Source organism: Juglans regia, chromosome 2, assembly GCF_001411555.2.
Source record: "Juglans regia cultivar Chandler chromosome 2, Walnut 2.0, whole genome shotgun sequence".
In the NCBI taxonomy this organism is placed as follows: domain Eukaryota; kingdom Viridiplantae; phylum Streptophyta; class Magnoliopsida; order Fagales; family Juglandaceae; genus Juglans; species Juglans regia.
Genome location: NC_049902.1, coordinates 28,894,113 through 28,908,496, shown reverse-complemented (window position 1 = coordinate 28,908,496; position 14,384 = coordinate 28,894,113). Strand labels below are relative to the sequence as shown.

General features: G+C 37.7%; 1 protein-coding gene across 1 annotated transcript; it reads right to left on the bottom strand.

Moving 5' to 3' along the window:
* Positions 1–6,555: 6,555 nt before the first annotated feature.
* LOC109002075 (protein KINESIN LIGHT CHAIN-RELATED 1-like) lies at positions 6,556–14,079 on the bottom strand. Its single transcript, XM_018979661.2, has 3 exons — positions 13,015–14,079; positions 7,959–8,867; positions 6,556–7,123 (listed from the first exon to the last, which is right to left on the bottom strand). The coding sequence occupies exons 1-3, from the start codon at positions 13,683–13,685 to the stop codon at positions 6,889–6,891; spliced, it is 1,815 nt and encodes a 604-aa protein (XP_018835206.2). The 5' UTR covers positions 13,686–14,079; the 3' UTR covers positions 6,556–6,888.
* Positions 14,080–14,384: the final 305 nt, after the last annotated feature.

The following is a 14,384-nucleotide window of genomic DNA, read 5'->3' as shown; positions in this document are numbered from 1 at the left end:
GATGTCACCTGTCTTTTACCAAAAGTATTGGTATGTGGTAGGCAAGTGTGTCACTTCAGCAGTACTGGAAGCCTTGAATTCAGGGGAATTTCCATCCCCTCATAATCATACACATATTACCCTTATCCTTAAGAAGAAGTCCCCTGAAACAGTTGCAGATTATAGGCACGTTAGCTTGTGCAATGTGGCTTATAAGATGATTGCCAAAGTCATTACCAATAGATTGAAATCTATTTACCTAGCATTATTGAGGAGATTCAAAGTGCTTTTGTGTCTAGTCGTTTAATCACTAACAATGTGTTAATTGCCTATGAATTGGTACATTTTTTAAAGCACAAGAAAAAAGAGAAAAGGGGGTACATGTTTTTAAAATTGGATATGAATAAGTGATAGGGTTGAGTGGGGTTTTATCCAAACCGTGATGGAAGTTATGGGGTTTCAGCAAGCTTTTATTGACTTGATAATGTATTGTGTGAAGTCTGTCTCTTTCTCGGTGTTGATCAATGGAAAACCAAAAGGGCCAATTAGACCAAGTAGGGGATTGGGACAAGGGGACCTTCTGTCCCCTTATCTATTTTTACTTTGCACAGAGGGATTAATAGCTTTGCTGAAGGCAGTAGATTTGAGGAAAGAAATTTCAGGTGTACAAATTTGTAGGGAAGCCCCAAACATTAATCATCTATTTTTTGTAGATGATAGTGTTATTTTTTGTAAGGCAGAAGTGGAGAAAAATATGAGGGTGCAAGCTGTGTTGAAAACTTATGAGAGGGTCTCAAGTCAGAAGCTTAATAAAGAGAAAACAACAATGGTCTTCAATGGCAATGTGGGAAGAGAGACTAGAGAGGAGATTATGTAGTTGTGGGAAAATAGTGAAATCCAATAATATGAGAAATATCTTAGGTTTCCTCCAGTTGTGAGCAAATCAAAGACTAGAGTTTTTCAAGCAATAAAGCAAAAGGTGTGGTAAAAACTTCAATGTTGGAAGAGTAAATTCTTGTCACAAGGTGGTAAGGAGGTCTTATTAAAAGTTGTCGCTCTTTCCATGCCAAAATATTCTATGAGCTATTTTTTATTTCCTATTGGTTTTTGTGCTGAGTTGGAAGGGTTGATGTTTAAATTCTGGTGGGGCCAAAAGAATGAAGAGAGAAGAATTCACTGGATAAGTTGGAGCAGAATGTGTGAAAGGAAATCAGGAGGGGGGATGAGTTTCAAAGATTTGAGGACTTTCAACATTACTCTTCTAGCAAAGCAAGGTTAGAGACTTTTGCAAGATGATAGTTCTTTGTTGCATAGGCTTTTCAATGCGAAATATTTCTCAAAAAATTCTTTTTTTGAAGCTGGTTTGGGCTATTGCCCTTCATACACATGGAGGGGAATTTGGGAAGCAAAAAAAAGGCTAAAAAAAGGGTGTAGATGGAGGATTGAGGATGGCAAATTTGCTCATTTGTGGACTGATCAATGCGTTCCAGGCCATAAGTCCTTGGAGAAGGAGTCCCCATTAGAGAGGGCACTCGAGAAGATTCAGTGGCATCCATTATTGATGACTCTACAAGATAGTGGAACATTGACAAAATAAGATCTCTCTTCAGTCCAATTGTGGTAGCAGACATTTTGAAAGTTGTGATATACCTAGGTTCAAGTGCAGATAAGTCGACTTGGGTGCATGAAAGAAGTGGCAGGCTTACTGTTAGAAGCTGTTATAGATTCATCACAGATCACATGAAGAGTTTTATGTCAGAATCTTCTAATGTTAAGAGACAGCAGCTTTTATGCAAATTGTTGTGGAAATTACAAGTTCCTAATAAAATTAAATTCTTTGCATGGCGTGCATGTAAAGAAGGGCTACCTACTAAAGAGAATTTGATGAAGAAGCAAGTGATTTCAGAGGAGAAATGTAGCTTTTGTTCTCATCCAATTGAAGATCTATATCATGCCCTTATTAGCTGCAGTCATCTTAGATAGTTATGGCAACAATATCTCCCTTCTCTGGATAGGAATGCAAGCTTAAAACCTTTGATGTAGCTTTACATATTGTTGAGGGGGAGAAAAGTTGGCATTGTTCTTTTCTTTAGCTTGGGGATTCTGGAACAGAAGGAATAAGCTGGAGTTTGAGAAGATCAATTTGAGCCCTCGACAAGTTTCAGGAAAAGCCTTGACACTTATGGGTAGTCATAAGGAAGTGAAGTTAATACCAAAGCTTCTCTTAAACAACATTTAAGCTAGAAACCACCACCAATGGAGACTCTGAAACTTAATGTAGATGGTGCTATTTTCTGTGATCTACATAAGACAGGTATAGGGGTGATTTTAAGAGATGATAAGGGGCATGTGGTTATGGCAACAAGCATGGTGGAATAGGATCAAGTGGAGGAGCCTAAATTGTGTATTAGCATGGGGAACCCAAAGTTACTATTGGAGAGCGATTGATTGATGCTTGTTGAAGCCTTACAACAAAATACCATGGCAGATTCCATTCTTTGTGTGTTATTTGGAGAAATCATAAAGATTTCAAAATGTTTTGGTTCATATTCTTTTATTCATGTTTATAGGAATGGTAATATGACAGCTCATTGTCTTACCCGTAATGCTTAGAATGTAGAAAATATTGAAATGTGGTGAGATTGTATTCCAGACTTTCTTTCTCAAGTCATTTGATTTGATAAATGTCTGTAATCTTTATAATTAATCATATTGTTTGTTTCCTATAATATATATATATATATATATATATATAAACGTGATTCCAGGGGAAAAAAAAACACAATATTAATTGTGATTAATCTTGGGCTCAAAGTTTTGAGTTTTGAAAAAAAAAATCTTTTCTTTTTTTTTTTTTTTTGGATTAGAAACTAAAGTTTTGAGTTTTAGCAAGAATTTAGTACGTGTACGTTTTGATATTAAAACAAAAACCATGGAGTAATATTGTAGAGATTTTGGAGAGTGAGAATTAGGGTTCTTTTAAAGGATTAGATATATGCGTGCGTGTACGTGCAATGTTTGTACGTATGTATGTATTGTTTTATATATTTTAGAGAAAAAAAATGAATTCTCTGCCATTTTTTATCCGATGATCTTAAAAAGAAGTCTACAGGCAAATGATACACATAATACAACTATTTTATGACTCATTTTATATATCAACTAATGCAACCATCCCGTTTCATTAAAAAAAAAACACTCGATTTTACAATACTACTTTTTATTTAAAATAAAGTTATAAAATAGTTGTTGTTCGATAGATTTCCTGGAAAACACTCGTAATTCTCTCTTCCTTGCACACCCGGTCAGACACCTATTAATTACTAGTTGGACGGTGCTACGTCCACTGCTCTTAGCTCCAATTGGGAGCTACCATAAGATATAATTAGTTTTTTTTTTTTTAATATATATATTTTTTACACTTTAAATATTTTTAAAATAAATAAAAAAAATTATAATATTATTAAAAAATAATTTCTTAATCATTAAGTAAAAAGCAAAATAAAAAATTACAGCAGTAACAGTAACACTGAGCTGTAAGAACTAGTGGTAAGAGTATCATTTTTCTTAATTTTAGAACGGCACTATAGCCACCACTGGTTCCCGCTAATTATTTTGGTGTGTTTTGTTTTTTACTTTTTTTTACATATATTTTTTTAACACTTTTAAATACACTTTTGATTTACAACATTATTAAAAAAATATTTCTTTAATTATGAAGTAAAAACCAAAAATAAAAACAAAAAAATGCCAGCGAGAGCCGGGAGCGGGAGGACTATTATTATCCTTAACTAGTTAAATGGCACAAGAATCTATCTACATGTATCTAGATTAGAATTAGTGTAATGATATCTACACAACATATTTCACAATAGAGTTTTATTACTCATCATCTCTACATATGCATCATACTTTTTTTTTTATTTGTTTTAAATTTTTTTCATTTCTTTTTTTTGTTTTATTTTTTCTAAACTAATTAAATTCTTCTATACATTATCCATACATTATCCATTTGTTAAGAGAAAAAAAAAATTAAAAAATTATGTATGATGTGTAATGTAAGAATAATTAATAGAATTTTTTTTCATTATAGATTTCACAATACATATTTTAAAATGAAAATATTTTTATAAAGTGATATTATTTTTAAAAATAATTTTATTAAATTATCTCTCTTACATTTTATAATATAATTGTGTAAAATGTTAAAAAAAAAAAAAAAAAGCAAGCCGTGTTTATCATTTTTGGATAGAATTATAGTAGTCTTTGACTCTTTGATGTTCAAGACAAATTCATTACGGAGCCACACATACACTAGTGGCGGCAGAATAAGTAGTCAGTCCCTGCTGTCGAACCATATGCATTAATGCTCAAATCATTGACTAAAGATAAGGAATTATAAGGTACGTACGTGTGTTTCCGATGTGATTGAGATAATCATGATGGATAAAGAAGAAGATTGATGGGTCCTAAAAGTAGTGAATCGACTCAAAATTAGGTGCATCTTCTTTTTCTTTATTCAAACGCAGAATTGGATGACAAAATGGGAAAATTACATTTTTTTTTCTTTTGTTTTGCTCTTCTGAATTTGTAAAGGTTTCTGTTTTGAGGGCCTATTAACCTAACCTAACCCACCTATATATACACGTGATCATGGAAAGTTTCTGCAAATTATCAGAGTGAGTCGTGCATTTTGGTATGGTTATCCATATTGCATGAATATTATATGCTTTTCGAGGTGAAATGGATCAAAAGGTAAAAACGTGAAGGCGTAGACGCACAGATCAATTGTTAATTCAGGAGAAATGATAATAAGTTTGTGATAGGGAGAGATCATTGACTACAGTACTAACACTAGAGATAAGACGTGCCTGATGCAGTGAAGTGAAGTGGGTCGGCTTGAGTTGACCCTAATGGTCAATAATTAATTAGAATTTTGTTGGTTTCCTGGTGGTGTTGATAATTATAATGACGAAGAAAACATGGGGACTGAGGAGCCACGCGCAGTGCGTCGGCTTGACACTCCTGAGCTATTATTTTGTTTTTGTTGTTGTTGTTGTTAATCATGATGATAATCAATTGGGTTTCCCTTTCTTTCTTCTGTACAAGACTAAGATTCAAGGTATGATTTGGGTTCCTACAATTCAATGATGCTCCTCTCTAGGGTTTAGATTAGGGTGTGAGAAAAACATTCATCAAAATGTCTTATAATTTCATGTATGACTCATTACTTTATATCTATCTATCTATATCTATCTTGTAAAAAGAAAGAGGAGAAAAGTACTCTAGACGACTAGGAATTTACATGTAATGATGAGAAGATTGACAAGCAAAGTCAGGATTACTATGACATGCCCATCTTCCCAATAATTGAGTTTTATGCACTTGATCACACATCTCGTAGATATGGGGGCAGTAAGTACTGGGTTTAAAGGATAGGGCAGTGTTCTTTCATACGAGTGCTTCATGTTTACCATCAAGTATAATATAAATGGTGGGAAAAATTAAAGAAAAATTCTTATTGCAGTCTCCGAATGGGGAATGCGTTTCAAGCATAATGAAATGCAGTGTTTCATTACTAAATGAAACGGTGGGATTTATATTGGGTGATTTTGTGAAAGAAGCAGGAAGTGTGATTTTGTTGGATTTGGTGTTAGATGCCATGCCTCTCATGGCTTCCATGATTGCTGAGGAGGCACAACCGATTAAAAAACTTGGGCAACAAGTATGGAATACTGACGAGAAAATACATGTCCTTCTAGCGACCTAAATAAAATTTGTTTTCTTTTTCACACTTGGAACACTTTTCTGTGACACCCTACAAAACTTTGTTGTTGTCTTTGCCTTGACAGAAAAATGCAAGTTTTCCTTGGGCGCAGCAAAATAAAAAAAAACCTTGAGGAAAACAATGGAATGGGAGCTGTGCTTTGCTTTAATTGTGGACAAGAAGTTCGTCGGCAGTGAAGTATGTGACTCCGTCGATGGTGAAGGTGGTTGTTCCAGTGATGGTGGAGGAGATTAAGTGGTGGTAGCCGACAATCTCAGCACAACCGATTAAAGAATTTAGGCAACAAGTATGGAATACCGATGAGAAAATTCATGTCCTTCTAGCGACCTAAATAAAATTTGTTTTCTTTTTCACACTTGAACACGTTTATGTGATACCCTACAAAAATTTGTTGTTGTCTTTGCCTTGACAGAAAAATGCAAGTTTTCCTTAGGCGCAGCAAAATAAAAAAACCTTGAGGAAAACAATGGAATGGGAGCTGTGCTTTGCTTTAATTGTGGCCAAGAAGTTCGTCGGCAGTGGAGTTTGTGACTCCGTCGATGGTGAAGGTGGTTGTTCCGGTGATGGTGGAGGAGATTAAGTTGTGGTGGCCGACGATGGTGGGAATCCGCTGGGGCGCGTAGCAGAGGCATCAACAAAAATCTGATTTCAAATGTTTTGGCTTGAAGAAAAAAGAGAGGTAATGTAGTCAATTCAAGCCTAAAAATGGGGACAATTTGGTATTTGACACACTGGGACTGCAATACAGTCCTCTATAACGCACTGCTCAAAAATAAAAAGCACAAGTGAACAAACCATTGACGAGGAATAAAGATAAAAGAGAAGTGTCCAAATGATGTTTGCCAAAAACAGATAAAAGCACAAATGATGGGGAACAATTACAAACGTTATCAAATTTATTTCCACTCAAATAATGGGGCATTTTCCTTTCGGTGAACAACTTCAAGGTGACAATACCGACATTCAAAGTAAAAGCAATTAGCACATCAGAAAAACCTCACCAAATTACAACTTCAATCCTATACATGATCCTCTATGCTACAGAATGAATGTGCACGTGTAAGGGGAGCAGATAGATAATGGAAGAACGGCCACTTTTTTTTCTTTTTTCTTTTTTATCTTCAACTTCGAAAACCCAAACTAGGCCACCTCTTTGTCACTTCTTTCTTTGTCTTCTTTGAGGTGGGATCGATGAGGTTTTTCAGTGACTTGGCTTTTCTGTCTCGGGTCCTGCCTGCTTCTTTCAGGAGCTCGGCTAGCCTTCTTTTCTCATCTTCAAAGTCAGGATTAGCAATTCCAAGCTTTTCTTCTCTTAGTTTAAGGACATGCTCCAACATTTCAATTGCATCATCCACTCTGAAATAGTTTGATAAAATTGTTAAAAATCAAAGAATAATCATAGGAGAAAATAACCACGTTCTTGCTTTAAGCATGAATGGTAGTACTAATAAGAAACAATATTTAGAATTACGACAGTCTGCAATGATGAACCATGGACCTTAAATAGCAGTAGTTGACAATTGAAAAAGAACACGCAGATCAACTTGATGGAAGTACTGGAATAGAGAATGAGCCAAACCCAACCCAAACCAAAAAGAAGGCTATCGAGTAAATCTGATCATCTGAGTTATGAGCATGTAGTGCAAAGGTGATTGAATAACGGAACAAAATTGAGTACTTCAAATATCAATCTATGAGAAAGCCCATTGCCAAGAAAAAAACACAGAGGAAAAGAAATGAACAAGTCGAATACAACTCAAGAAAGGCTTTAAGAACACATACCTAACATCGTTGAATTATTCCAATTGTTAAAACAGCAATCAAACTCAGGAAGTGAAAAACACTAAATTAGACCATGTTTCTAATTTGTGTGGCTATCTGGAACACCCATATCTAGGATTGCTACTTTGGCTGATATGACAGGTAACACAGGTTGCATAACACAATCCTTACTGTTACTCTATTAAAATCAATTCACAAGGATTGCATGCTTTCAGTTGCAGAGAGATGAACCCTTTCTTTTTTATTAGTAGATGAACACTTGAAAGCTCATCATGCCAAAAATTGAAACTCAACTGTTGGCTCAGAGGATCAGGCAAGTCAGCCATGAGCAAGCCGCTTACACCAAAATACAGGAAGAATAAACTGTCATAAAAACATGCGGAAAGAACAAAATAAAATGATTTTTTACCTTCCCATAGCATCGTAGGTTGCTGCAAGATTACTATATACTCCAAGGGTATCTTGATGGCATGGGCCACTCTCCTGTTCCAGAATCCCCCTCGCTTCTTCAAACAACTCAGCTGCCTCATCTATCTTGAACAACTGGACAGAAGCCAATCCCATTTGGTTCAACACAACCCCAAAGAAGGCCGACTTCCTCTCACCACTAGCTCTAAGTTTTGCTATAGAACTTTCAAAAGAGTCCCTCGATTCTTCATACCTTCCAACCATGTAAGACATCACTCCCATTCGTGCTTCTATTCCTGCAATTGTGCTTTGCTGTCCTGGTTTATCCTCCAACATTTTCATTGCCTTATTCAAAAGCTTCAGAGCCTCCTCAGGCTCATCCACAGACTCATAAATGGCAGATATTTCAGTCAACCCCCCAGCAATGTCTTCTGCCGTGGTTCCAGGCACAGGCTTTGCATATATCCTCAGGGCATTTTCACAGTAGGATTTGGAGTCTCGGAGCTTACCTGTTCTATGATATAGGTCAGCAAGGCGAACAAACACAGAGGCAACAGATGGGTGGTTGTCACCCTTTGATGATTTAAAAACGGTAAGTGCCTTCTGGTAGGAAAAGAGAGCCTCATCATAGCGACAGAGAAACAAGTAAATGTTTCCAATGCTGACATCAATAGAGGCAACCTCACTCTCTTGTCCATTTGCAATCATTGCCATGCTGGCAAGGACGAGGTGCTCAAGGGCTGTTTCATAGTCTCCTTTTGCCTCACATATGAGAGCCATCAGCCTTCGGTCAGCTGCTTCTTCAAGAGATGCTGGTTCACTGTGCGCACGATGAATTTCAAGCGTTTTTTTGCACAACTCTTCGGCTCTATCAAACTCCATCGCTTGAACATGGGCCTCAGCTAAGTATCTGCATTTTCAATATCAAATAACATAATTCATCCACCATACCAAGAGATTAGGCACAACACGAATATATTTCAAGAAACCCAAAAACTTGTAGGCATTCTACCTTAAAGCAAACCCATACTATGAACATGATGGACACATGAAGAAATATTAAAATCTGTGAAAGCAATCTACCATTCAAAATCTCTGTAGGGATAACATAGAGTTCCAGTTGGCCACTAAACTGACATGTACATTCAAAATCTCTGAAGGGCTAACTTGAGAAAAGAGCAACGATACGCCTACAACCCTCTTACAACTTTTTTACGACCCATTTCACAATCAACCAATGCAATCATGCCACTCCATTAAAAATTAATTTCAATTTTACCAAGCTACCCTTCACTTAATATAGAGTTGTAAAAGATTTGTAAGAGAGTTGTAAGTTAATCCTTTTGGTACTCTTATAAGTAACAAGACATCTTTTAAAGAAGCAATCCAAGTACACACTAAGTATAAAAGAAATACACATCTAGAAGCAGAAAAACATAAAAGAAAAAAGATTAACTTCAAACCGGGTAGTGTAAAAATCATTTTTACACCATCCAATACAAAACTGGCACGTCATACATCCATGAAAGAAATTTACATGCCTGCCTCACACAATTTTACCTCCCCTCCCCTCCCCCCAACCCCGCATACTGAAAAGTGTAATTTTTTTTCTCCCCCCCACCCTCTCTCTCAAGTGAAACTCCAACATTGGTCTGCACTGTCTCTCCCTCCTCAAGCCACCTCACTCTCTCTCTCCTCAAACAGATCCACATATCCGAAACTCTCTAACCTCTGTCAGTCGATCTCAGTCGGTTGTAAGTAAAATTTATATTTGTTGAATCTAGTGTATTTTAGGGATTGATGTTGTGAATGTGGTTGTGAATCTAGTGTATTTTAAGGGCTGATGTTGTGAATAGGGGCTGGTATATTTTCTGTATTTTGAGGCTGATGTTGTGAATTTGTGTAATTTTTGTGGACATACTTTTAATTTTGTTGTTGTGCAAATCTGGGACCACCAGTACCTAATATGATATCCTTGTAAATAATAATAATAATGACTGGGATATGTTTTTTTTTTTTTTTTTTTTTGGGGGGGGGGGGGTAAAATTGTGAGGCAAGCATGTAAATCTTCAGGGAGCTATGATGTGGCAGTTTTTAAGACTTCATCTGGGCCGGATTTTTTTCCGGCCCGGTCCGGAACCCGGTTATCTGGGTTCCGGTTCCGGTTTTCAGCCCGGGTCAAATACGGGCTGAAACCCGCATTCTTATAACCGGGTTCATCCGGTCCGGATCCGGGTATGAAACCCGGGTTCCATAAAAAACACCCGATACCGCCCGGGTTTGTATAAATTGGAAGAGACGTAACCCTAGCCGCTTCATCTCTCGCATCCGTCTAACTCTAAGACTCTCCCATCCATCTCTCTCTTTCTCTCTCTCGCTGACTCGCTGAAACCGTAGCGTCTTTGCCGAGCAAAGTTCTGTCGCTCACCGAAGAGAGTGAACCTAAGCTCTCTTTCGGTGATTTCGTCTTCTTCTTCCTATTTCTTTTGGGGCTCGAAGGTCTTCCCTCAGTACCGATTGAAGAAACCTTGTCATCCTCGTGACCTCATCGTCGTCGCCGACTCGTCGTCATCCTCTTGACCCCAAGGTTTGTTCTTTGTGATTTGGGTAACATTTGCTTGCTTTCTCTGCAACAATTTTTTTAGGATTTTTTCCTTTTATTACTTTGTTGATTTGGGTCTATTTTGATAAAAATGTTTGAATGAAAAAATCTTTGATAGATATGGGTTTTTTTGTTGTTATTTTGTTAAACATGTGAATAAAGGATATGCTGTTCAACATGGGTATAAGCTGGTTGCAGGGGACTTGGTTGTGTTCTTGAGAGCTGAAAATGATTGACGGTTATGCACCCTCCTGTCTGTGACTCTCTAGCGTAAATCTCTTCTTTGTATGTTGGTAGTGAAGCTGTTAAAACTGATTGTTTTTTATTTATTAAATTGGTGTGGTTTATGGTTGACAGTTATGCACCCTCGTGTCTGTAGCATGTGTATAGCTTTAGATAGCAAAGCATAGCCCTTTGTTTCTTTTACTTGCATTGTTGTGTCTGTCTTTGTGGATAAGGTCGGATAAACTATAACTCTCTTTTGACATAACATGAAACTGACTTCTATTTCTACTTATCGCTTGCAAGAATTGTAATTAATGATAATGTCATAAATTATAATGCTTCCTATGGTCATCTAAAGATAGCATCATCTGCCATGATTCTCTGCTTATGTCCCCAAAGGTAAAAGTATTCCATTTCATTTCTCCATACAAGTACATGGGTTTATTCTGAATTGAGAGTAGATTTGTTTTGTGATGTGTGACTCAGATTTAATGAATTGTGAACCTAACCTGCTGTGTCTATCCTGCATTAGGTGGGGATTCCTTTCACATGCAGGTCTGTGGGTAAAAGCCATTTCTTGCATTTTACGCCCTTCATGTATTTCCGTTCACAGGAACATGTATTTGGAGTATCATGGCTTACTGAATTGGTTTTGAATTGCTTTATTAAATGGTTTGGTTGATAGATTGAGTTTGATATTATGCATTCTCTTGTGCAGACCTTGCTCTTGATTCACATTCGTATTACCAATCTCAGTTCAATGGGACTGCCATTGAGAACTAACCGCAACATTTGAGAACTAACCCCAAAGAGCCACTGAGTTGGAATACTAGATTAAAAGTTGATGATGGAAGACCATGCTACTGATTGTAAAATTCATATTTTGTAATTTTTGTGTTTTATAATGTAATGTATAAATATAAAATAATGTAATATGTAGTGCATTGTGTTTTGCATGCATTTTACATGATGAATATTGTATTTATTTTATTTTGCATGCATTTAGTTAAAATGCTAATTAGGTTGTAACTTTAGTTATTTTTTACATAAAATTTAGTTTTCCATTTTGATACATTTTCATAGTTATGGACAATGTTCCATTAGTATTATGCTTTTTAATAGAAATATAGGCTTTTAGATAAAATTAAAAAAAAAAAAAAAAAAACATTATGCTTTTCAACATTACCTTTTTTTTAAAAAAAAAAAAAAGAAAATTAATAACCTGGACTTTTGTTAAAAAAAAAAAAAAAACCGGGTAGAACCCGGAACCCGGATTTCTGGGTTTTAAAAACCCAAATTCATCCGAGTTCCAACCCGGGTTATAACCCAGCTAGTCCGGGCCGGAACCCGGACCGGGTTTGAAATCCGGGTTCCGGGCCAGGTATACCCGGATACCCGGTCCGGGACCCGGATGAACAGTCCTAGCAGTTTTGTATTGGATGGTGTAAAAAGGATTTTTACACTACCCGGTTCCTAGCGTCACTCAAAAGAAAATCAAGAAAGTTAAGCCCATTAAAATCTATTGCAGCTGACCGTTAAAGTCCATGTTCTAATATATTGTTTCATCGTTCACTAATAATTTCACATGCGTTCAGGTTGGATAATTGTTTTGTCAGAAATCACGTATACACAAAATCTGAAGAAACATGATACGCAAAGTATTCAAACCTCAGAAAGCTGCTACAATCCCTGAATGCAGCCACTGAAGAAGATTGGAGTTTATTTCGCAATGAAACAAAAATCAGTTTAAAAATATTTAAACGGCTCCAGTTTTCCTATTTGTACAGTTATTTTCTTCAGTTATCAGAAGGATAGTATAGAAATTCCAGAACTAAACATAAAGAAGCGGAGCGGGTATGCCGTTTTCTAGTAATTGGCGGATTTCCCAATTTCTAGCCCCAAGTCTCAATTCTCAAGAAATGAAATAGATCAGATACCTCCCATGTTTTGATATCCTAAAAACTAGCAAACAAAATTATAAAATGATAAGAAAGCCAGCGACTGACACTAATTTTTAAGGAAAATTTTCGGGGAAATTCCACTAATTTCGGTCGCATTTACGCTTTCCGAATAGGATTAGAAAGATCTTAAATTCGGCATTTGTAGCACATAATATCGAATTGGCTTTAAACGAGTTTTTTGAAGGAAAAAGAAAACACCATCTATGTGTGTGTGTGTGTGTATATATATATATATAAAAGCTCTCTAACATACAAAGGCGAGAACGAACCTGCAAGTCTCTCCGACCCTCGGATCGGACTCCCCCAAGGCATCGATCTGGATCTTAAGCCCTTCTTCGTAGCAAAGGATGGACTTATCGACCTGTCCGAGCATCGAGTATGTGTCCCCCAGCTGCATATGACCCGAGAACGCAGCGAGCGCGTGGTCCGCACCTCTCGGAGGGTCGGGGACCCGGATCGCCCGCTCCAGGACTGGCACTGCCTCGTCGAACCGCCCCAGGCTGCAGTATATCGCGGCCAGAACGTGGAGGCTCATCGCGAGGTCCAGGCTGGGCTCCCCGTCAGCAGGAGGGCACCGCTCGAAGGACTGGGAAGCGCGGAGAGCGTAGTCCAAGGCCCTGACGGGGCCCTCGCCGGACGCGATGGCATCTCGAGCGAGCTTGAGGAGGAAAGGGCCGAGATCCGGGTTCTCGAGAGCAAACTGGGAGTTGGGGTTGAGATCAGGGTTATGGTTAGGGTTGGGGCTGGAGGACTCGGGCGGGGGCTTCCTGGGAGAGAATTTAGATCGAGAAGGGGAAGGAGAAGGAAGCCTCCTGGGGAGCGGGGAAGGAGGCTTGGAGTTAACGGGCTCGGATCTCTGAGGTGGGGTATGGGCATCGGGGACGGAGATACGGAGCGGCGCAGAGTCAGGCGGTGTTTTAACGGATACCAGGCCGGGCATCGTGACCGCCAATCGTATGAGTAGTGGGAAAAGCGAGAGGCGGTGACTTGTAGAAACGGGGAGAGAGTGTGATAAGAGGAGGGAAGGCAATGGTAGTAGTGGAGGAGAGGATTAGAACAGATTTCGTTCAGCAGTCTGGAGTTTCAACAAAGCCATGGATACTGATTATTCAGAAGCAGAGTGGGAACTTTGGAAGAAGATGAGATGTCTCAGTCTCTGTGTGGCTGGCAAAGTGGGAGGGAGGTTTCAGAGTTCCGAGTGGTTCTGTAAAGGACAAAATGGTAGTTTTGGGGGTTCGGCTAAAGAGAGAAATTGGGAGTTTGGAAGGAAGGGAGGGTTGGGTGGGGGTTGGATCGTCAACTCAACTTACTCCGATGCTGAGTTTCCATCTTTTCCTCTAAAAGCAAAAACCATAGGCTTAACTGGATTTTGATTCCGTATCTTTTTCTTTTTCCCTTTTGGTCCTCCAAACATTCAGTATTCACCTCGAATGGTCCTTCTCATCCAATGAGAATGAAATCTTCTCGCACGTAATGTTGGATATCGTAACATTACCAGAAAGAAATGTTATATTTTATCCTCTATTTGATTTTTTTCATCATATTGATAAATCAATTATTTAAATAAAAAAAATTAAAAATATATACTAATTAATATCATTGAAAATTATCAAATTTAAAATACATTAATACTTAATAA

Coding starts and splice junctions, on each gene's coding strand:
- LOC109002075 (XM_018979661.2), bottom strand. CDS start 13,685: ATGCCCGGCCTGGTATCCGTTAAAACACCGCCTGACTCTGCGCCGCTC. Junction 8,868..13,014: donor AGGGTCGGAGAGACTTGCAG/GTTCGTTCTCGC, acceptor TTGAAAATGCAG/ATACTTAGCTGAGGCCCATG. Junction 7,124..7,958: donor ACCTACGATGCTATGGGAAG/GTAAAAAATCAT, acceptor AAACTATTTCAG/AGTGGATGATGCAATTGAAA.